At 51.7% G+C, this 24,321-nt stretch overlaps 1 protein-coding gene across 3 annotated transcripts in view; it reads left to right on the top strand.

Annotated features, from left to right (window-relative positions):
• The first annotated feature begins 316 nt into the window (after positions 1–316).
• STK32C (serine/threonine kinase 32C) overlaps positions 317–24,321 on the top strand; it is a 69,205-nt gene continuing 45,200 nt past the window's right edge. Inside the window, exon 1 of one of the 3 annotated variants that reach the window (XM_069020326.1) lies at positions 317–492. In XM_069020326.1, coding sequence (XP_068876427.1) covers positions 408–492 — 85 coding nt within the window. In that variant the 5' untranslated portion in view covers positions 317–407. The remainder of the gene's footprint in view (positions 493–24,321) is intronic. The other 2 variants (XM_069020324.1, XM_069020325.1) reach the window with 2 other exon arrangements.

Below are 24,321 nucleotides of genomic sequence, written 5' to 3'. Positions count from 1 at the left end.
CCCGGGTTCCCCCCCGGCTCCCAGCCCCGCTCCACCCCACCCCACTGCCCGCATCCCACCGGCCCGGTTGCGCTCCCGGCCCCGCTCTGCCCGGCCCCACCGCTGCGCCCCGCCCGCATCCCCCGGCCCCGCCGCTCCGCCCCGCCCGCATCCCCCGGCTCCGCTCCGCTGTTGCCGCCCCGCCCGCATCCCCCGGCCCCGTTCCGCTCGCTCCCCGCCCCGCCGCTGTCCCCGCCCCGCCGCGCTGTGGCCGCCGCGGGCAGCGGGCGGGAGGCGGCGGCGCCGGGCGCTGCCATGCGGGCGGGCGGCGCCGGGGCGCGGGGCGGCTGAGGGCGGCGGCAGGGCCGCCCGCGGGAGCCTCCGGGCTGGCGGGGAGCGGCCGCAGGGCATGCCAGCCGCCTGCCCCGATGTTTCACTGGAGCAAGTGGAAGAAGAGGATGGGAGCGAGCGCCTCCTCCTCCAAGAGACCCGTCTTCGACGAGCGGGAGGACGGTGAGTACGGACCGAGATGCTCCGGGGTGCTCGCCCTGCCCCGGGATGCTCTGCCCTGCCCAGCCCGGGATGCTCTGCCCGGCCCGGGATGCCCATCTCCGGGGCACTCTGCCCTGCCCTGCCCCGGTGGTGCCCTTGCCGCGGTGCCCAGCCGCGGGGTGCCGTGTCCCGGGGTGCCGAGCTGTCCCCGCCCGGCATTGTGGTCCCACCGCGGTGCCCCCGGCGGAGCGGGCGGCAGGGGGCTGCGGGCGGGGGCCGGGCCGGGTGCGGGGGTCGGGCCGGGCGTTGCCTCCCCGCAGGACGCGGGGACTCTGCACACGGACACCCCACGGACACCCACGGACACCCCACGGACACCCCACGGACACGGGGCAACCGCCGTTAAAACAAGGGGGGACTGAGAAGGGGGAAGTGAGGGGACAGTTCAGCAGCAAAGTTTCAGTCTGTGCACGAACAGCCCCGGTGGTACCAAGGAAGGGCCGAGTGCCGCCGGCCATCAACACCCAAACACTGTCAGTGCAGAAAGCTTGCTTTGGGGTTTTTCCCAAAATACAAGCTGGGTTGTTTTTTTTTTTAGAAACACACCATGAAATACCACCGTTGCATTAGAAATCTCGGGTGCAGGGTGAAATTTCAGAGGAGCAAAGGAAGGAAAACTTTGACTGTGGGTGGGGGAAGAGTCGGGAGAGCCATCGGGCCAGCAGCCGGGTGCCAGGTGACCGGGGCAGTCCTGAATGCTGCGTTGGCCCTGTGGCACCAACCGAGCACACGCAAAAATCCCTGTGTGTGTGAGGTGCTGGAATTGTGCACTGGATAAACCCGGAGTTAGATGTGTTTGTTTGAGTCTGAGTGCAGTGATGTGTGGGTCGGGGTCTGCTGGAATTCCCTCGCTGAGGGGATCAGACCTGTCTGTGCTGCTCTGGCAGCTGACAGGGGTTAAATTAGGCAAACTTTTCCTGGCACAGGAGCTGGTTGATTTCTCCAACATGTTTTTATTAGCAATTCACACTGAGCAAGCTGAGTAAAGACACTTAAATCAGAGGCTTTGCGGCAATTTCATTTTGAAAGCAAAATTTCTTTCTGAGAATCTTTTAATTCTGCCCTGAGCCTGTGTGCAGCCAACTATGGAGAGTTAGCTCTGCAGGTGAATGACTACTGACAGAAGCCTGGGAACACCTCATCAGGTACTTTCAAGCAGTGCTTTTGCTATGTCCCAATTATTGGGACATCACTGCCTTGATATCTCCTGCTTTTCCATAATTCCTTGTTAGAGTGTGCTCAGAGCAATTAGTGTTGTTCCAGTGAACTCATATTTACTGTCGTGGCACAGTTGCTATGGTGATCTCTTAAGACATCCCAATAACTTCCGTAGATAAAGAAGCCAGTTGATACTGGGGTTTGTGTGTGACATAATGTGGAAGAGTTACTAGTGACAACAATTTAATGAGAAATCAATTAAAAATATAAAAAGGAAAAAGACCGTTTGGTATGTGGAATTCTGCCCATAGGTGGTTCCTGGTGATGGACTTCTGCACAAGGATGAGCCTGACTGCTGAAATCCAGCAGGTAGTGCCTGTTAGTTTTGTCAGGGTGCATGTAAACAGAAGGTTAACGTTTATTGTAGTGAGTAGTAACACAACTAGTATTTTCCCTCAGATAAATCCAACTCCAAATCGTTGCAGACCTTACAGTCTTCGTCCCTGACTTCCTGGGGACTGGTTTTGGAACTTCACTGAGTCACTGGTCCCTGTCACACCGCTGTGGCTGAGCCAGCTCATGGGGGTGTCCTGGGGGTGGGCAGTAACGTGTTTGCTCTCTTGGTGTAGAACACCTGGCCCCAGAGAGTTATCCACTGTTTACCCCTCCATTAAGAATTGCTGTTTCTCCTCAGCCTGCATCTGTCCCACCCCAGCTGCCTGCTGTTGGATCTCAGCGGGATAAACGCAGGAGTTCAGTGTCACACCCCTCTCTCTGGCAGGGCCATGGCTGCTGGTGTCCTTGTTGGTGGGACCTGTGGGTTGAGCTCTCTGAGTCTGTGACTCCAAGGGTAAACTTAGTATTCCAGAGCATGTCCTAAGGATCTTCTCTCAATCCTCTCCCCTTTTTCAGCATCTTTTCTGTCAGTGCTGTGGCTGGGCTTGTTCTTTGGCGGAGGTGGAAGCTGGTGCTGGTGCAGCCAGCGTGGCTGGCTCCTGGTCCACTCAGGGCCAGGGTGGTGTGGAGCTGTGCTGTGGAGAGCCATGCCCAAGGGACAGCTATGCTGCTCCCTCCTTGCTTCTCTTCCTGGGCGCTGTGGTGTCCCCATCCCCCCAGTTTTCCCCTAGTCCAGGTAACTTCCCTTGGCTGTGAAGCCGGGTGCAGGCCAGGTGTGCCTGGTCCTGTGTGTTGGGTACACTGCATCTGTCTGACCCCCTTGGGGTGCCCTGCCTGTGCTGCTCCGTGTCTGCACACACAGCCTGGGAGACATTTCTGGGCATTTCAGAACTGGGATTCAACTAACAGGAAAGCTGACTGTGAAAAGGACAGTTGCCTGCGTGTTCGTGTGTGCTTCCAGGGAGCGCTGGTATGGGGGAGATGGGTTTCTCTGGCCGTGGGAGCCACTGCTCCAGCTGGTTCCAGTCCCACAGAAACCTGGCAAGCTGCACACCCATCATCTGGGAGGGAGCTCCAGCCTGTCCAGCCGGAGACACTGCCTAGGGATGCCTCTGTGAGAGCTCGCTTTTGGCGCGGTGCGTTGTGCCCTGTTCATGAACAGAGAAAGTTAATGAATGGAGGGGAAGGAGGAAAAAAAAGTAAGGGGAAAAGTATGGGAAGAAGAAAACAAGGCAAAAGGACAGAAGGGCTTCAGGGTTGAGCACCTGCAGTTACGGTGTGCTGGAGTAAGGTGGGCTCAGTGAACTGAAGTGAATTGTAGTGGGCTTGTGGATTCTGTGTTACCCCTGTGGGCTGTTCTCCATGAGGAAAAACACGCCCTTGTCTGCAGGGGCTTTTCAGGGTTTGTTATTTATACCTGTAAGAATCTGTTAAAAACTCCTCACTTGGGGGGCAGATTTGTTCTCCAGCCCCACGAAAGGGTGGTCACTGCCTGTCTGCTGGCTGAAAGACATCTCTCTGTGCAGGGCATGAGGCACTGGGGTGTCTCACAGAATCACAGAATCATTTGGGTTGGAAAAAATCCTCCAGGATCATTGAGTCCAAGCTGTGCCCACCAAGGGATCCCCACCTTGTCACCCAGCCCAGTCCTTCCTTGGACATCTCCAGGGGTGGGGACTCCATCACCTCCCTGGGCAGCTCCTGCCAATGCCTGACAACCCTTTTAATGAAGAAATTCCTCCTGATGTTCAACCTGAACCTCCCCTGGCTCGGGTTGAGGCTGTTTCTTCTCATCCTGTCCCTTGTTCCGTGGGAGCAGAGCCCAACCCCTGCCCTGGCTGCCCCCTCCTGTCAGGGAGTTGGAGAGTGAGAGGAGGCACAGAAGTCATGAGTCTTGTTTGTCATTTGGGCAGGAATTGTGCTCTCATTCTGGGAAACAGCCAAGCAAGTTTTATTGACACCTCCCTCCTTTTAAAATTTTTATTAGTTTCTTTAAAATTGATTTTTTTATACTAAGTGAGGAAAACCTGTCATTGTGAAGCCAGTGGGAATGTTTCAACTCAGATATTTAAAAAATACTTAGCAGAGTTGTTGGACTTGGGCAACGGGGCTGAGCAGGAGGAAATACAGGGCACAGTTAGTGCTATTAGCATTGCCCACAGTTGTGTTACATGAGAGAGGGGGAAAACCACAGCATGATTTATCTCTCTATGCAATTATGTCTGAAGAGGAATTTCAAGAGTGCATTTTGGATGTGGTTTCTCCTGAATCAAAGTGGTTTACTAAAAAAACTGTGTGTAAATATACATGAGAATCTGTGAAGCCATCTGCTGCTTTTTGCTTTGCTGTGCCTCCCCTCGCTGACACGAGACGAGTGGTCCAGGGTTCCTGTCCGTGTCCTGATACTGAATTAGTTTTTCAGCTGATGTACAAGGTTTTAATGCTGCAGCCCAGTGACTTTCATCATGATTAGCATTTTGTCTCAATCACTTTTCCCCCTATCCCTTGTTTGACTCTCTGCCAGAATGCAGATTGTGTTTCGTAAGGGGGTCAGGTGCAGGCTCCTGTGTTTATCCTACTTGCATCAAAATCAACTTTTAAACACAAGTTTCCAGTTCTGCAGCTCATGGGTGGAGCTGTCCCAGTACACCAGCCTGACTGAGAAGTGTGTGCTCAGGGTTAGTCTGCGTCGGGTGCAGTGTCCATGGGTGTCATGTGGGGTGTCCCCTCTCAGGAACAAGCTCAGATCACACTGGGAAGAGGCACCAGGCTGGGGTTGGGCTGAAACGCAGCTGCAGGGACAGCCCAGCAGCGTTCGGGGGTGTGAGGTGTGAGGTGCTGCGGTCCCTGTGCCCTGTGGCTGCGGGTGTTGCTCCGTGTGGGGCTGCGAGGTCTCAAAGCCGCTCAGCGATCGCCCGCTGAGAGCTTCCGAGCGGAGAGACTCTGGTCTGTAAAATGTGGTCATGTGGAAAGCCAGGAAGCTCTCACACGCCTTGATGCCGCCTCTCTGGCTGTGCCATTTGCTGAAGGGCCCAGCTTTGGGGACACGCAGGGCAGGCGGCTCTGAAGCCCCGCGCTGCCTCCCCGCCCGGCATGGCACCGTCCCCATGGAAACGGGCGAGAAGCTGCAAAACCTGGGGGAACTGCTTAAAATAATACCCATTGTCATACCAAGCCGTGTGTTGGCAGGCGGGGGGTCACACGCCGGGAGCGAGAGCCGGCAGCCCCGCTCCCTCAGCCCGGGCCGGAGCCGCGCGGGGCCCGGCCGGGCCCGGCTCCCCCGGCATCCTGCGCCGCCTCCTCGCAGCCCGCCCCGGCCGGGGGCTGCTGGCCGCAGCTTCGTCCTTGTCATCTGCGTCCCGTGGAATTCAGGGGTTCAGTCCGCGCAGATCGGCAAGCTGTTTGTGTTCCTGCTTTTCCTTCCTCTGTCCTGCTCTGATGGGAGTGAGATGTCCAACATTCTCCACGACCCTCAGCAGTAGTTTTGCAGCTTGGGATTCTTCTCCGTAACTTTTTGTTCCAGGGTTTGGGACCTTCAGGGAAACGAGGGCATGCTGCCAGACATCCAGAGGTTCGGGGCAACAGGGACATGGAAGGATGGGGAGCAAAGCCTGACCTCCCTTGTCCCGTGTCCTTTACCTCTGCGGGGACCCAAACCCTTCTGGCCAGGTGTGTGACAGGTCTGGGACATCCTGCTGCGCTGCTGGGAGAGGGACCTGCGAGATGAACCCAGGGACCAGGAAAAGTTTCTCTCTGTCTCCTGAGGTGATCAGAGCCATAAACCACGTGCTGGTCTTGGGGCAGCCGGCGTGGCCTGGCTGTGTCCCCTGGTCCCTGTGGGCCAGGGCTGCCCCTTAGCACTGTCCCTGCTCCTGCTGCTGCCGGCCTGCCTTGGCTGCTCCTCACAGAACCCAACTCTGCCACCTCCGCTGGGCAGGGCTTTCAAGCCCTGGGCAAGAAACATTGTCCTTTTATCGGAAATCTGTGGACTAGTGCCCAGTAAGACAGTTGTGAAATCCCAAATACTGCTTATTTGGGGTCAGATAAGCTTCCATGCTCTGCAAACCACTGACTAAAGTATTCCCTGCTCAGGCTGCAATGAGAACTTTTCCCATAGCCTGACTTTCATGGCTGTGGGTTGGGAGCACAGATGCCTTTCCCTGATATTTAAAAACAAGGGGAAAAAGCCTTTGTGTATTATCGAAGTGGTAGCTAAGTAAGTAAGCAGGGAGAGGAGGGAGTGGGAATTGCAAGGAGGTGTCAGCAAAGCTGTGTTTAGCATCGGCGGGGCTTTGTTTCTGCTGCCCCCGGATCTGTGATGTTTTGCCTGTGCTTTGCCCAGGGACTCGCTCCCTCCATGGGCTCTCTGCCCCCGGCCTCCTGGCAGAGCCGTTCCAGCCAAGAATGGAAAACTTTCCTAGCTTTTCAGTGTTTCATGTAATGCAGAAATAGGTTAAATCCTGGGAATTCAGCAATGTCAAGTCATGGAGATGTGTGGTACCATGAGCAGTATTGGGATTACTGGCTCTGAACTGGTTAATGACTGTGCTGCCCCTCTCCACACTGGTGGCCATGGTCCCTGCGCTGTAGTGCTGGCTGAAATCTGAAGAAAAGCCATTCTCGAGGGGCTCATGTGTCTGTGGGAGATCTGAGGAGAGGATGTCAGGGTGAAATGAGCCCTCAGGACAGCTGAGACTGTTTGCATGGAGCTGGAGTAACAAAAAATAAACAAACACAACAGCAATTTGAGGGACATTTGATGGATAGGGAGGGACAAGGGCAATCAAGGAAAAGTCACTGGAAGTACCATTCAAGTGAAATATTAAATCAGATTAATACTTGTTGTATTCTGTGGAGGCCACAGTCCTCATGACTAGCTTGGAATGGGCTTCTTGCGAGTTGGGAATTACATGCAGGAGCACGTTATGGATCTGCCCACCTTCCTCCCCATGTCCCCAGTGCTGGCGTGGTGACCTTCCTGGCTCAGCTGGCATTCCCCCTGCAGCTGTGCTTTCTGGGGTGCAAGTCCCAGGACGTGGAGCTGATGGTACTAGGTCGCTTGTAGAGAACAACACCAGCAGCTGCCGGCCGGGAGAGCTGTGCTGTTAGTGCTGGCTGCAGAGGCAGCACAAGGTCACCTCGTGCCGTGCCTGGTGGAATGTCAGTGAGCAGCACTTGACAAGAAAAACCTTCCCAGAAATGAAAAAAGCAGCTCTTTTGGCAGTTTGGTACTTTCACCAGCTGAAACCGGGTTGCTGAAGTGGTGAAACAGCTGTCTGGGTTCTCGGTGTGTCACATTATGGGAGGAGGGGTGTGGAGCTGGTGTGTGCCATGGGGTCCACTCAGGGCTGGGGAGAGCCTGTGTTTCCTTTTAAATATTGCTTTATTTCTTGTGGGAATGCCTGAAATGGAGTGTTGCTCCCCCACAGTGGTGTTCTGTCCTGGGTCACGGCCTGGCTTTCCACTCGCTGTGGACACAGGTGAGTCTCTATGAGCATGGCCCAGCTGGACTCGGACAGGGCACGTTGCTGAGCCCATTGTCCATGGCAGCCTGGGATGTAAAAGCAGGCTTGACTTTTCCCACTCTTTTCAGTGGAGCTGCTCTCCAGTTCTGAAGGCACAGTCACTCAGCAGGCTGTGGAGCCTCTCGCAGCTGTTAAGGTGCAGTTTCCACCACCCAACCACACATCCTGTCCTGAGCCACCCCATTCATCATCGCTAGCAACTTCCTGTGGTGGCACGTGGCCACAAGTCCCAGAGGGGCCACAGGGAGCCGTGGCAGGCTCCGAGGGCTGGCGGGTGGGGTGTGCCTCCGAGATGTGGTGTGTGCCAGCCCTGCACAGCTGTGTGCTGCGGAGGGGATCCGCGCTGGCTGGGCCCTGCTTTGGTGTTCATCTCCTCAAGTACAGAGCGTCGGGACAGCCTGTGAGCGGCTCAGCTTCTCCGCACAAGAGAAGATAAATGTCAGTGTCCTCCTTCCCTCTCCCACTGTTCTTCACGAATTAAATTGCTTTCGGTGACAGTTATGGAAAATTAAAAGTGCTTCAGATGTGTGGGAACAGCCGTCCTTGAGCACTGCCAGGCAGTGAGGTGTGATAGCGTGCGAGTGTTGATGTGTTCATTTACATCTCAGGTGGTGTTCAGGGGCTCTCCCAGTACCTGGGAGTGGTGAGGAGATGCAGGCACTGAATGATGTTCAGAATTATGTGGCTTGCTGGTTTGCCTGTGCCCATGAATCCTTACAGGCTGATGGTTAGCCCTGCTGTGTAATTAAGTGAAATTAAATTAAACTGCAATGTAATGTCTTTATAGGTTTGCTGATGTTTCTGGAAGCTGATAAATTTCATTTATTTTTCCAGAAAATACTTGGTTCTAGTGGCTCCAGCAGAGAGCTGGTGGGCTCCTGAGGCTGATGATGCCTGAGTGACTTTCAGGGTAACCTGCAAAGGGCTGTCCCAACACAGAGTTACCGTCTTGTCCAGGGTTTGCATTTGGTTACAGGTGAGCAGTCCAAAGATACAAGTGATATTCTATATTTCCGTGGGTAATATGTGCATTGGAGCACTGCAGAAAGTGCCTGGAGTAGCTCTGAAGCAGAGTGGGGAGGACAGGAGTGAGGCTGTGGAAGCACTGCAGGTACTGGTGTGTCACTTTGGGTCTCCCATTCTTCCCTGAGCCGTCTTTGCTCAGGAAAAAATACTTCATTCTCCTTTCTTTTATTTCTCCTAACCATAAACCACCTCCCACCCTCCAACAAAGAAACAACCCAAATAAAATGCACAACACAACAAAAGTTTCCATCACCACTTAAAATACTGGGGTGTGATTTGTGTCCTGGGATTTTAGAGGGACAATGGTGGCAACAAAAGGCCATCATATGAGTATTTCAGATATCCGGGCTGGGGGAAAAAAGCAAAGGAGCAGGGAAACTTGGTGGAAACTTAGATTGAGAATAACCTGTTGGGGTGTTTAGGAACTCAAGAGCCGAGACACTTCCCAGCATCAGCAGTGAATAGCATTGGTGTGTAGGTGGGACAGTCAGCACAAGGCACTTGCTGGTTCCTTGACGAATTCCTGTGGTTTTGATTCTGGTATCTGACAAAGGTCAGAAGGGTGGGCTGGACAGGGCTTAGGCTAAAGCTCAGGTTCCTCCTCTGAGGAGGCAGTTCTCCATGAGTTTTAGGAGCTCCTCTTGCCCCTGGTGCTGGCTGGACACCACTTTACTGCCATGGTTCAGTGTGTTTCACTGTCAGAGGGATACAGGTCATCTCCTGTAGGAGAGATGTGGCACTTTATTTAAAGTGCGTTGTGAAACAAATGCCACAGAATCCACGGGAAAGCTGTGTACTGCACGTTGGCTTTTTATGTACTGGTTCCCAGTCTTAATGGGAACTGGCAGGCAAGACCAGCGAGCAGGGAACACAGAAAATGATACACATTATGTTTGGATTGTTTGCACTGTTGGAAAACGTGCTTTATGCTTCACAGAAAATAGGGCCAAAGCTTGGTCCCAAATAATTTTCACTCTAAAGGCTCAATGCTGCATATGGTAATCACATGAATAATTCATACACATGCAAACAGGCCCCATGATTTCATATTCAAGCCTGATTCTAGATTTGCACAGAACTTTGAACTGGCATGGGTTAGTGGCGTGTCCAGCACAGAAGAGGCTTGGCAGGACCTTCAGCCCAGGATGAAACAATCCCCTCTCCCGACAGTGCTGGCTGTGTGTCTCCTTAAGGGCTGGGAGCTTCCCTGTCATCCCTGCTCGGATGGACTGGCCAGTGGCTCTGACAGTGTCCAGAGCTCAATGCCTCGAGTGCCTCCTGAGCCTGACCTTGACGTGCTTTGTTTTCTTTCATACACTGTTTCTCCTGTAACCAGTACCAAAGATTTTGGGGAGAGCTGGTGTGGGTCCAGGCTATTGCTGTGAGCTCAGCACAAAGCTCTGAGCTCCCCAAAGAGCAGACAGTACCTGTTCAAGGAATGAGCTCAGGTTGTGTGTGGGAAGAGGTGTGGATACGGCAGCAGTGGGCAGTAACGGGAACTGGGCAGCCGGCGTTGGCTGGGGGTCTCTGCCCCGGTGTGTGGGTGTGCCTGGCTCACCCCTCCAACAGGCACTGCCCATCGGCTCATCCCGGGATTTCTGGAGTAACTCAGGAGTGCTGAGGTTTAGGTACAGACAGCACAGGCAGGAGTTCTGGGTGGAGCTGAAGAACAAAGAGGTGCTCACATCGGGCTGCAGGCGGTGGCACTGCACGGTGCTGCTCGGACATCCTGGCTGGCCGTGGCTCTCCGTCCTCTGCCTGCAGCTCCTTCAGGAGCCAGACTCACGGGCCATGTGGAAGCTGCCTCAACCTGTCAGTTCCTGCTCGAGCACCAGCACAGGGGCTTTGCTGAGGTCCCTCAGTAGTGCCTTCGAAAGCAGTGACAGCCCAGCAGCCCTGTGGCCGCTCGGGTGCAGCGAGTGCAGCGTGGGGCGAGTGCAGGCGCCGGGGGCACTGGCAGCTGCTGCTGCTCTGCTCCACTGGGTTTTATTCCGTGTTAAATGCCACAGCAGGAGCATCGCAAGCAGGTGTCAAAACAAGCACAGCTGCAGCGAGGCAAACTTAGGGATTGATTAATGAATAGTTTCAGCCTGTTGTGTGTTTCTCTACATGGCTTTCTGATGTAAAGATCAATCTGTGAATTTATTTAAAAAATAACAGGTTTCTTTTAACCAGAACAAATTGCTTCTGTTTATCAAAAGGCTGAGTAACATCAACAAACAGTTCAGTCTCTGGTTGCCCCTCAGCACTACTTGGGAAATTATTTTAGTTAGTGCTTCTTCTGGCCTTGGTTTGGATTTTTCCATGCTCTTAGCTTGGCATCTCCAAAGGCACCCTGCCTTCCCCTCTGCTCTCTCCAGAGGCCACTCTCCTCCTCCTGCTCTCTGTGCTGAAGTGGGGTTTTTCCATTGCCAGCTCTTCTCTTGCTCTCTTGCCAAGGCTGCACAGGGGTTATTCCCTGGGGGTTTGCTCCACAGGGTATCCCAGGGCGGATGGCAGTGGGCAGATGGGTGGCCCCGGTGTCCAGTGGTCAGTATTGGTGGTGGGGATGCCGAGCTAACAGCCTCAGGGGTGTGCTTGGGCCCCACAAGCCATCCGTGCTCAGACAGCAGCGCGCCGAGGTGCTGTGCAGTGTGAGGAGGGGGCTCTCCCAGGGGCTGGCTCTGTGCCCCCTGCAGCCCCCCATGGTGCCCACCACAGCCGGAGAGGAGGGCAGTGCCCCTGCTCCACGTGCTGCTGCGAGACCTGGCTCCCCTCCTCCCCGTGGCTGGGTTCTCTGTCAGGAGTTGTTCTTTCCAAAGCGACTTGCACATTACTGTGCTCCAGAGAATTTCTTATCACAGAAGTAGGATGTCTGCTTTCCCCAGAGAATTTGAACTTGGTGAATAATTCTGTTTGACATCCACTGTGAATTTGGGTCTGCTCTCTTCTTGTGCAGTTGAAATGAATCCTGAGTGGTTATGACCATCCATCCTGCAGGTGCCAGGTGGGTCAGCTCAGTCTCGGCGATGCTCGGGCACTTGGGTGCATCAGTGTGGTCTGACCATGGAGTGAATTTGTTCTGACACCTCCAAAAGAAAGAACAGGCTTGTTCTTGACTACAGGGAGCACCAAAGGGGGTCACTGCTCCTACCTGGGGTCAAGCAAAATATCTTCAGGCATTCATCACTCTCTTGTGGTTCTTTTTTCCTTGCCAGATTTACTGTCATTGCCAGCATGTGTGAGTGATACCCCCTCATTCATTTTGCCTTGCTCCTAATTTTTCCTTCCTTGCCAGAAAGAGCCTCTTCCATTGCCAGAACTGTGAGAAATGCCTGCCCAACTCAATGTGTGGCAGAACACAGACCTGCGTGTGGGGACACTGGTGGGCCCAGAGACACCAAACCCCCTCTTGGTGCTGCCTTGGTGTTGGTGCTCGCCACCCTTGGAGCCGGTGGCTCTCGGAGCCGGTGTCGGTGCTTAGCCTGAATGCCTGGTGAGCTGCTGCCCCCGTGTCTCCCCTCTACAGCTGAGTTTGTCACAGGTGTGTGGGTCAGTGGAGAAGCAGCATTTCCACAGCCGTTAAAATGCTGCTGCAGCAGCTCTGCCGAGCACCACATCCACTGATCCCAGCCAAAGGTATTTTGGGAGCATGTCTGCTGCTCACGAGCCTCTGGGACAAAGATAGGACCATGTGCCTGAAATAGCACCCTGGAGCCTGCACACCCCACCAGTGGCTGCTCTTGAGAGGGAAATCCAGAGTTTGTTTTCAAGTCATCATCACTGTGTTGACAAGGCTGTCGTGAGGAAAACGGTCTCAACTGGGAATGTCTGAATTAACTCCAAGTGCAGTGTACACACACAGACAGCGTGCACTGCTCACCGCCCAGTGCGGGTACAGAAAGGACTCCTTGCCTTTTGAAACAGGTATAGCACACAGAATCACAGACTCACCTAGGGTGGAAAAGCCCTCCCAGCCCATCCAGTCCAAGCTGTACCTGATCCCCACCTTGTCCCCAGCCCAGAGCTCTGAGTGCCACCTCCAGCCCTTCCTGGGACACCTCCAGGGGTGGGGACTCCAAACCTCCCTGGGCAGCCCCTGCCAAGGCCTGAGCACCCTTTCCATGGAGAAATTCCTGCTGCTGCCCACCCTGAGCCTCCCCTGGCACAGTCTATTGAGCTGCCTGTTGAGGGAGACATGGATTGCTGTTGTGGTTCAGTGCCTACTCCGTTTTCAAGCTGTTTGCTGAGGGGCTCCTTCGGGCTCCTGTGTGCGAGGACATGTGTGGCAGCGGTGGGTGCTCCAGGGCAGTGGACATGCTGGGGGTGCTGTGCCCAGGGCCCCTCCCTGCGGGCAGAGCACGGCCGGTCTGCTCCCAGGCCATGGAAGAGTTCATGGTGGACAGTGTACATTCATTAATGTGCACATGTTAAAAACCACAACTCCAAACCAGACATCACTATATTTTCATGGTGCTGATCCATCCAGTTGCCAAGAAATGAGCATAGCTGCCAGTTCAGCCCCTTTTCAGGACACTTTTTTCTATTCTTTTTGATTTTCTTTCTGGTGCTCCAGTGGTATGAAATGCTGCAGCAGAGACCATCCTTCAGTGCTGTAATTGCAGTGTGTGCAGGAGTGCTGGAGTGCTAGAAAACAATTAAATGGCATTTCAAAATGAAATGTCTCTTCTGTTGCATCTCTTGCAGCTCAAATGCAATATGGCTGGTGCACAGTTTGACTTTTTGGTGTATTTTCCCAGCTTCCTGGTAGTTGTCACCAGCCCCAGTGACACAGCAAGAGGAACAAGACCATCGTTCATGACCCACAATAAATTTGGTGGTGTGGCAAGTAGTAAAAGCCTCTTTTGATTGAAAACCAGAAGCAGCTGATTGTAGAAAATATTCTTGGGCCCTCTATGTTACAAAGAGTTCTTGTCACAGGGCTGTTACATATTGAATCTGCAGGAAACTCCCATGCTTCTGGCTTGATTTGGGAAAAGTAGTGATGATCAGGAGACATAAAATAAATGATAGAATATGGGATATCAAATAGAATGAGGGAGGTTGTTCCCCAAAAGACCTGTGTTTGTCTCAGACCTTTTAAATCCTCTCATTTAATTTAAAAAAAAAGGTAATGCTGAATTCTGTTTTGTTATCAACAGTTTTAAGTTCTCACTCAAAAATGCTCACATGTGATCCATCACACACTGGTTGCTGCTGTGAGCCCAGCAATTTTGTCACAATACCTCACTGTTTATTGCTGCATAGAACACAAAGTTAAACAAGAAGTGGGCGGCTCCTTCTCCTCTCTGCCCTGAGCAGCTTTTGTGGCTCTCCTTGGGTGCACAGAAAAAATATGCCAGGTCTGAGGGCTTCAATTACCTGTGGTGACTGGGTTTGATGTGGCTCTTTCTTAGAAAAGTGTTCTTAATTATTAATATTGCTAGTTTTTCTATTAATTAATGTTCTAAATCTTCCAAATACAGTGTCAGGGCCTTCCCAAGTGTTGTGGCACTGAGGTTAGCCATGGTCTTTCTGTGTCCTTGTAAGCCGTTTCCCGATCTTTTAATACAAAGTCTTGTTGTTTTCCCTTCTCCCAGGTGGCTCCTTCTCTCCAGGACGCAGTTGTGCGCTTGCAGGAGGGTGGGATACTGTTACAGCATGATAAAGTGCATTGGATTTCACGGCAGCAATTGGTGCATCTACGATGACTTGTGCTGTTCGTTATTATCTGTATTTCCATAGCAACGGGGAGGTCTGGTCAGGGACCCGGGGCCGTGGTGGCGGCGTGGGGGTGAGGGCAGGGTCCCCTCTGCCACCACAGCCCCGGCACCGCGGGGAGAGGGCTGGGCTCTCCCTTAGCAGAGCTCCAGCACCCCTGTGCTCATCTCGTGTAAAGCTACTGACTCATTTTGTTCTCCTTTTCCCTGACCAGACTGCAGCACTCCTTAACTTTCTGTGCCACACCTACTCCAGATGAGATCCCTGAGCCATCCCAGCCCTGTCTCCATGTGTGGTCCTACCAGTGCCTACCAATGGGAGCCAGCTGGGCAGGAACATCTCCTGCTTTCGTTGGTGCATGCCCTGACAAAGTGTGAGCATCCCTATTGCTCCCTGAGCTCGTCAGCCTGTGAGTGTAATACAACCTGACAACTCTTGAAAAAACCCAACTGGAGAATCTGCTCTCCTGCAGTCTCGGGGCGCTGTTTTCCACAGGTTGGCTGTTGCTATATAAAGAAATAGTCTGTTGTTTCTAAATTTACCTTGTTAATGTCACAGAGCATAAAGAAAAATAGCAACAATAAACTGGCATTTCAGGCAGGGAGCAGTGCAGGAGCAGGCAGTGGTGGCCGTGCCCAGCTGGCTGGCTGGGTGCTCTGTGTTTGCACCTCTCTCTGTTTGGGTACCCGAGGCTGTCAGGTCACCCATGTGTGTGCCTGTCTGCACCCCAGACACCCTGCTCTGGGTGCCTGGCAGCTGGCTCGGGCTTTGAGGAAAACACAACATTGTCAGAATTTTTAAAGGAACACGAAGGTGAGCAAAGCACTGCTGAGGTTGCAGTGGGGCATGGGATGTGGCCTTTCCAGAGGCAGGCAGGAGCAGAGCCATGTGCCAGGGGGGGAGCTGAAAGCCCCCTCCATGTTTTGGGGAAGCCACCCTCAGGTTTCATTAGCACACAGATTGTTGTCAGTCTCCTTGGCCTTGGCAAAATCTGGATACGGGCATCATTCTGGATACGGGCATCATTCTGGATACGGGCCTCGGTCTGACCAGTGTTCTGTGTGTCTGACCAGAGAGCCTCTTCCCTGCCACCAACAGCAGCCTTCTCACTGGGTGGGGAAAGGTCAGATCTGTAACTGCAGTCCAGAATAATCATTAAACGTAGGAAATTACCTATGGTGCCACAATTACAGGCACATTTGCAAAATAAGTAATTATTTTTTTTTTAGGATAGGGATGTAACATGGATGTACCTATCTGAACAGCTTCCCTTTATGGCCCCCAGGTGCCCCCAGCTTGTCTCACACTGGTGTTCCTCATGAGGATCTGCCATTGGGAGTGCGACTGGGGCTGTTCTGACCGGCCCAAGATCAGATTTCCCATGTGTGACCTAAGTGGCAGCTCCATTCCCCAGGTTTGATTTTAAACTTCTTTGTGAAGCCCCACTGCTTGCAAGTTCTTTGTGTCTCAACACGATGCAAATGCAGCACAAGGTTTGCTGTAAAGTAGGTCTCAACACAGCAGCATTCGTTGGCGTTGGGCTCGAGTAGAGCTGTACAGTGTTGTCAGATCCATGCCCTACATACCTGAATTCCTTCCTGCAGGTGCTTCCAGGGGGATGTTTGGTACATCAGGATGTGGTATGCCTCTGCCTGCAGGTGAACTCAGAATTGTTTTGTTGGCTCTGAGCACACAGAGGTGTTTGCCCAGGTGGTCCCAGTGCCGCTCAGCACTGATGCTCTTGCTTAGGCCATATTCGTTTGTCCTTGGTCATGAGTGTCCCTTTGGGTCACAAAGTCCTCTCTGCAGGCACATGAGTCTCAAGGTGTTATAGCTGCCAGTTTGACTGATGAGGTGGAAGTGACCTGTTCAGTGGTGTAGGGACTACCTGCTGCTCTGGGCTGGGAGCCTCCAGGCTGTGCTGTGCCCCTGTGTTGGACTTGTGCTCCACGCATCTGGCACCAGGAGCATGTGGGGTGTCCTGGTAGGCACCCATGCTGGTGTGCTGGGACATGAACTGGGGGAAGAGACCGATGGAACGGGAAAATGATACCTGATTCTTCTGATGGAGCTTCTGCCTCTTTTAGACTGATCACTTAATGTTTTTTGAAACTCATCCCTCTCTGTTGGTCTCTCTGACACCGAGGCTCTCCCAGTGCAGTGCTGTGGCTGCCCACTGCACATCAAACCTGTGTGTGTCCAGCCTTGGTGGTTGGAGTTGCCTTGAGTGGTGTTGAGGGACCAGTGTGCCCCCAGTAGGGAGACACACACAAATCCTCCATTTATTCCCCTCTGGGAGCCCAGTGGCTGCCCTGGTGCAGCGTGACCCATGGGTCAACACCAGGGCAGTGTGTTTGGTGCCACACAGACCCAACAACCTGGCCAGGATCAGCTCCTAATTAAAGCACACTGTGTTTGGAGGGCAGCGAGATGCCATTGAGAGGCGCTCTGCTGAGGCTGCTTGGGTGACACTAATTGCTGGCAGTTAATTAAAAAGCAGTTAAGAGGAGAGCTCTTTGAGGGACGCTAGCGAGGGCACAGGGTGGCTTGTTGGGTTGATCTCGTTACCATTTCTGTCTGACCCCATGTAGCTCTGCCCCATGGCTGTTCCATCCCCGATGGAAGTCGAGATGTGCAGGAGGCGCCGGCAGCTGCTCCGAGGGTGCTGCCTCGTCCCCCAACCCCACCACCCCCTCTGCCTCCTTCCATCCGCCACATCCACCACCCAGCACTTGCATTTTCCCATTTCCACTGCAAATCTATATCAGCAAATGAGCAAAATAAACGTTGCTTGTTTGTTTTGACAATTACAGTAGAGATTTAATTACACTCCTTCCTCATATACTGCTGAATGTCATGTGGTGTGTTAGGCGTAAACAAAGATGTTCTGCCAACATGAGATATGGTTATTAAAGACACACTGTCAGCCTGCAGCCTCATCTCCGAGACTGGTGTCAGCTGGAGCCCAGCTTCCAGCATCTGTATTCTCAGGTCCATGTGCTGTTTGTGAGGAAGAGGCAGATGCTGAGCAGAGATGTCACTGAGAGTGACTGAGTGAGCTGTGGGGAAGTGAGCAAGGAAACAGAAAAATAAGAAAAGAGCGAAAACCGCGTCTGTGTCTTCGATGATTTTGAGGCAGCAGCTTCAGGTATCGTAGCAGGAATACAGTATTTCAGTCTTTGAGTAAGTTCTCTGTTCAAAACAGTGGGGAGTCTCAATTGCCATCATGAAAAGGGCCCAATTTTCTTGCTCATCACTTACTGCCTTTGAAGAATCTGTCTTAAAGCCTGAGCCTATTGTGTTGTGTGAAAGCAGCTGTGGCATTGTCTGGCAATGGTAAATTGGCAATGACTTTGCATTTCATAATTATCTGACAAGGAATCATTTACGATGCACACGTCTCTCAAACCCCATTGAAATGTGCAGCACATGTTTGACGTTATTAATTAAAAATAGGAACTCCAAATGCTCTCTGGCAGCAGCTCCTATTTCCCCTCATTCCACTGGGCCATTGACAGGGACAAGGCTGAATTAAAGCAAGGGTTTGAAATTCTTTCTGAAAACTACTTTGGGACTCCAGGGTTATTCAGGAGGGCAGAAGAGACATTGACTGTGTTTCAGATCCCTCCAACCCTTATCCTTAAGCTTGCGAAGAGGGCTCTGTGAGCTCCCCCCACTCCCAGTGAAGGTCAGTCTCTCAATTACATCTTGTCAGAAAACCTCTCAAAGAGGCAAGTCAAGAGAGAAATTATTTCTAGAGATTCTTGTCAAATTACAGAAAGCCTTTAATTAAATGAGTGTCCATTACTTAATGGCAATTATGGAGAAAAAATCCTTACTTCTGAACAAGGAGAAGGTCCACTTTCCCATGGAAAATTTAGTTTTTAAAATAATAAAAGATGGCTTATTCTGCTCCAGAACTGAAGCCTGAAAGAAATGAATGTATATCCTTGGAGGGATTTAATTTGGAAAGAGAAGAGGCCTGGCGGTATCGTTCTGTGTGCTGTGGGAGCAGCCCCGCCACAGAGCCGCCCTCGCAGCTTCTCCCTGCCCTGGCGTGGAGCCGATGGACCTGTCAGTGCTTTTGGGGTGCCAGCACCCCAGACCTGACTCTGGCTTTGCAGTTCTTCTCCAGCCATTCAGAGCCTTTCTCAACATCTTCCAATCAGCCTTGAAACAAGCCGTGTCACCAGAGGGGTGCGAGGAGGGCAGTGGCGGGAGGGTGCAGAGCCGAGCTGGGGAAGCCGTGTGGGTTTGGGCCCTGCTGGCCACCCTGTGGCTTGTCCCAGCCTTATCCCCGTCTCACTGCAGAGCTTGGTTTGGCAGTGAGTAAGAAAACATGGCCCAGCCTTGCTGGTTTAGAACCAAAGGAGTGTTTTTGAGATTTGCCTTACGTCTTTCGGGTATTTTTATCGTCTGCCTCATTCGAACGGTCTCAACTGAGTCATCTCATCCCTAGTTTAGATTTATGCTCTTTCTACGCCTACTCCAGCAGGACCCAAATCCTCCTGGCACAGCCTGCTGCTGGCCTCGCTGGAGTCATGGAAGTCTGGCATTAAATTATGTGGGCACTAGGTTGGGGAGTTATGAATATTGATACATTTTATTTAGCAGCTTTCTGAATTTAATGAGTATCCATAATACAGTAATTCATAATTTATCATAAATAAAGACAATAGATTAGATTGCAGTTTAATTATTGTTTGTTTTGTAGCTATTGTGGGGTTTGTGTAGCAAAATACAGACAGGAAAAGCAACCTTCCTTAAATTCCAGCCCTTCCTTTCTGCAGGATTAGGGGAGTAGCTGTACCCCTTCCAGTGGCACTGCTCATGGGACAAAATGACAGGACTATTGGCTTAGCAGGAACCTTGTCTGGTTTTGAAACGCCAATAATCATTATTCCGATGCTGTGGTAATAAAGAATCAGGGATTCACTGACACATTTTTTGTGCTTGCATTGACTGGCAGCCTGCGACAGGATGAGAGGAAATGGCCTCAAGCTGTGCCAGGGGAGGCTGAGGCTGGACATTAGGAGGAATTTCCCCATGGAAAGGGTTGTCAGGCCTTGGCAGGGGCTGCCCAGGGGGGTTTGGAGTCCCCATCCCTGGAGGTGTGCAGGGAAGGACTGGACACAGCACTCAGTCACAAGGTGGGCATCAGGCACAGCTTGGACTCGGTCTGGGAGGGCTTTTCCAACTTCAGTGACTCTGGGATTCTGTGAATTTTCTTCCACAGACACTTGGTTTCTGCTTATTTAATGAACAAAACCCCTCCAAGTGGGACAATGGACAGCTGCTCCGTTAGTTTAATTCCAAATGGTGAGTATTGTATTTATGAGGGAGAGATCCAAATATGGTCCATCTGGTACGAGTTACTCAGCTGTTCACTTCACAGAGAAGAGAACGTTTCCATATCTCTCCCGTGATGTTCACATGAAGAGCTGAGTCTTTTAAAGCTGTTTAATGTTTTTCTTTGCTGAGGGGTCCCGTACACATGAGAAATTCCACTAAACCTTGCACTTTGTGTTCCCAAAACAGCAGGGCTGCCCAGGTGTGTCAGGTTCTGGAGTGCAGCCCGGGCTCTCACAGCTGTGTGTGCTGTTGTGGCTCAGGTGGCCTCTCTGTCCCACCTGCCCGTGACCAGCCAGCTCGGGTGGGAGCACGCGTTCAACGCCTCTATTCCAGTCACCGTGCTGTAGTGTGAAGGTGCCAGAGGTGTTGAAATTGGGCAAAATCAGGCTGAGCCATCATGTTTAAGTGCAGCCAGGCTCAGGGCAGCCGTGGGAGCTGGGTGCTGGTTCCGCTCCTGCCTGGGGAGGTGATGGCTGATCCCAAGGGGTGTTGGGGGAACCACCCCGTTGCCCTGGTGTCTCCTGGGCTGGCTCCAAATGCCTGGCAGCTCCTCTGGGGTCACTGAAGTTCTAGTGCTGGATGCTACTGTTAGAGATGGATGGTACAAAAAGCTTTAGGAAGTGGAGGAGGAGCTTTTTGCCAGAGATTTTAATTTTGCATTGAGCATAAGGGGAGTGGAAGGAGTCAGACATAATCAGGAGAGAGCGAGGAGCTGTCCAGAAATAATGTCCTGTCTTTCCCTCTGAAAGCTTTGAGAGTTTCTGATTGATTTCAGGGGAAGCAGCACTGGAGACTGAAATGAAGGAAAGTTGCAGAAGATATGGTAGGTCAGAGATGAGATGGTTTAAAGGATTGGTGATCTGAGAGCTGCTAAGAATAGAGCACGCCAGAGACAGAGAAGAGTGTCAGGCAGTCTGAGGGGATGGATGCTCCTGCAGCTGCGGCATCTCCAGCAATGGCAGCAGCAGCAGAGATGAGGGATTTGGGAGAAACTGGTTAGAGAGCAGATCTACAAGAATAGAAGTTGTGCCTGGAACTGGAGCACTTGATCCATAATAAAGCCTTGACATGGCAGCAGCCTGGGGAGGGACTGGAGGTGGACCCTGTCCGGTGACCTCGAGCTGAGAAGGTTGGCCTTTGGTCTGGGATCAGGCAGTAGTGCCAGAGGGAGGGAGGCACCTTTTTCTCCATCTCCATCAGCAGCCAAATAAGCAGTAGCTGGTTTAATAAACAGGAAGAAAACAGTGGTTGGAGGTTGTGGAAGGTTTCCTGATGGCATGGACAGCCAGCTCCGTGGGGCAGGCTCCCAGGGCCAGCATCACATGTGGAGCTGTGGGGACCACAGGGTCTCCTCATGGTGGATATACCCAGCTAGGTAAACAAAACCGTCTGCAGGTGTATCTGTGACTTAATGCTTTTCCATAAAATATTTATTATTCCATTTTAGAAACTAATTTTCACTGAAAAGTATTTCTTAAGAATTCTCGATCACCTCAATTAGAAAGAAGAACAATTCTAGCACACTCAGAAATGCACTGGCATAAATGGGAATAAAAGCCTTTGGTTTCCTGTGCTGCCTGGCAGTCAGGGTGTGCTGCGAGCAACTGCTGCAATTGCCATTTCCATAACACACGCATGCACACACATTAAATTTTGATTCACATCCCTGACATCTAGAAAATTGCTCCTTAACAAAAGGAACATTATAGGCATGCTACAAAATACAGGCTTGGTCTGGCCACATTTTGGATAACGCTACCCTATTCTTTAGAAAATTGGTTTTATTGCTGATAATTAGGCTAAAAGGAAGACTATTTAATCCTGGCCAACCCAACTTTCTGGGACATTAAGTTCTAATAGGCAGATATAAACTGGTCTTAATAGATGAGTCTGACATCATCTGGCTGCTTATTAACTATTAAACTTTGTTTCAGTAATTCTCTTGGCAGCTCTGTGTGTGTTGCCATAGTTTCTTTGTTAACAGAACAAGACATTAATGCATTTTGAGTACTTCTTGCCCAAAAGACATGAAAAAACACCTTATGTTTAAAGATGCAAACTGGCAGCTGTTCGGGCGGCAGGCAGAGCCGCGGCGGCTCCGCGGCTGGTGGCACTTGGGGCGTGGGTGTGCGCCGTGGAACGGCACCGGGCACCTCTCTCGTCTCACCTGGGCAGTGATCTCAGAAATGTAGGGGCCTTTTAGTTAGCAGTGGCCAGGCCACCAGAGTGGAGATTTCCAGTGAGGTGTCTTTGGCTGGGGACACGCGGGGGCTCTTGGGGACAGCGTCCCCAGGGCTGGGCAGGATGGGGCTCAGCAGCTTTCTGACTCACGGACCATTCGCCAGTTTTCATCTGGGAGATGAGCCGTATGCTTTTCATTCCCTCTCCTTGTTGGCACCTGGCATCCTCTTGAGAGCCATCACCAGAGGGGACCGTGGGCAGTGTGACCTCTACGGCCACGCCGGCCTGGGCTGGAGCTGTTGGAGGACTTTCAGTAAATATGAGTAACATCTAATTCTTCTCATCTGTGGGATAGATCAAACTGGAGGATAAATAGGCTGAAATCAACTCCTGTTTCTCGGCTGACAGTGATCAGCTTCAGCCTGAACTTACTGAGGGAAAATCTGTGGGAGATCTGTACAGTAGTGAAAGGCTTTTGTAAATAATTATAGGCTTAAGGGAAGTTGTAGCATTGGATAGTGACAAGTGGCATTTATTCCATATTTTGTTCAATATTGTAAATTACATATTTATTTAAAAAAATAATAACAGGCATCAGCTGGACCAGCATCTCCTCCCACACCGGGGTGCAGCAGCTGCTGCCTCTGGACTCCCCAACTCCTGCCAGAGCCAGTGGAGTCAGCCAGCAATTAACACGGCAGTTTTTAAAGGAAAAACAAATGCCTATGTATATGCAAAGTCAACCTTGGTTTGCCTAAAGCAGCTGGGAAGGGCCTTCTGTGGAGAGGTTACTGTCTGGGGATGATTCAGTGTCAGCACTTGGTTCTGTTACCCTTGGAGATGCTTTGCAGGAATTCCAAACAGGTAGCTGAGACACCCGTATTGTTTACAGAAGAAGGCTGAAATGTTGCTTTGCTGGATGGGATTTGGGCTTCTCTGGCGTGGATGAGCAGGCTCTGCTGGGCAGGAGTGTGGCCACATCCCAGAAGGGTGGGAAGCACTCGGGGCAGGGAGGTTCTCCTGTGCTCAGCACAGTGCTGTGACCAAGCTCTGATTTCACAGACTGTTTCTGTTCCTTTTGGAATTCAGTGGTGCAGCTGGGTGGGAGGGGAGCACGAGTCACTCAGCACTCAGCGCCTTGTTTTGATCCCCAGCGCCAGGCACTGACAGGCTTCATTCTGCGCGGGGATAAGCACAGCTCAAGGGCTAACAGTTTAAATACCTCCTGGCAAACCAGCACACAAAGAGGAGGAAAAGGCAAGAAAAAAATGCAGAACTTCTTTTTCCCGTGATTTTTTCCCCATTTGTGCTGGGATGAGGCTGTGGTAGGACACTGATTTTAAAGCTGGAAGGAACAAAGCAGGTTGTGCTCTTCACAGCTTTTCCAGGAAGGGTGTATCTGTGTGCCTGTCAGACACTGGATCTCTATCCTTACCATGAGCACAACACTTGGCCCCTCCTCTGGCAACAAATCCCTTCCTCCCAGTGATCAATTATGGTGTAAATGTACATATTCTCCATTGTATGAAGATATATATATATCCATTATAGTGACTTTTTGATATTTCTGGATACTAGTAGGCTAATTTAAGAAACATTTAGTCTTTCTCTCTCTGTTTCTTGATCAAAAGGAAGCAGATTTTGAACAATTTTTTCCCCAGGAGGTAGAAAAGTAGTATTTGCCTTTAGGGAATAAAAGAGAACACTTTCTGTTCATTAAATCTAACTGGAAAGTGCTCGAGATGTCAAGTGTGAAGATAGAGGCTGAGAGAAGGGAAAGGTTTTGATTTCATTCAGTTGATTGTACAGTTCATCAGGAGTTTGTTGAATTTGATATTTCGCACTGCTGTTCATAGTGAGGTGCATGACAAAAGATGTGGCCCAGCTGTAGGGAAACCAGATGGACTATGAGGAGATGGCGGAGGGATTTGGGGCAGTGTCACAGGCAGGTGAGAGGACTGGATAGCCCCCAGTGTTGTCCCCACCTGCTTGTTGAGACTGTCTCCTCCCCTCCTTTTTTTCTTGGGGGAATTGTACTAGTTTGAACAAAGGCAGGGCTTCACTGGCATTTTCAGTATTTCAAAGTTATATTTATGAGGTTTCATAGGAGTTTATTCCTTTGTCTATTTACTTGGGTGCTTTTGGCATCAGTTAGATGCTGGGTTTTGAGGTTTTTCCTATTTTTGGGAGTGAGTCACAGTGTGGCTTCCATGTGCACTCTCCTGGCAGGCAGATGGGGTTCCTGCCTCCGTGACAAGGCTGAGAGGCTGCTGGGTGACAGTGAGAGCCCCTGAGCTGACAGTGGTGTTGGTTAATAGCTCTGGGTTGCTGATAACGAGGATGGGACAGTCTGTGCCCGGCGCGGGACACCAGCCCCTGGCACAGCCCCGAGCGTCCCCAGCTGTAAGGGCTGCCCTGGTTCTGTGAGCATCTGTGAACATCTGTGAACATC

The sequence above is a fragment of the Aphelocoma coerulescens genome, chromosome 6 (assembly GCF_041296385.1).
Source record: "Aphelocoma coerulescens isolate FSJ_1873_10779 chromosome 6, UR_Acoe_1.0, whole genome shotgun sequence".
Lineage (NCBI taxonomy): Eukaryota > Metazoa > Chordata > Aves > Passeriformes > Corvidae > Aphelocoma > Aphelocoma coerulescens.
The sequence above is the reverse complement of the archived record's forward strand: the minus strand, read 5'-3'. Positions and strand labels throughout refer to the sequence as shown.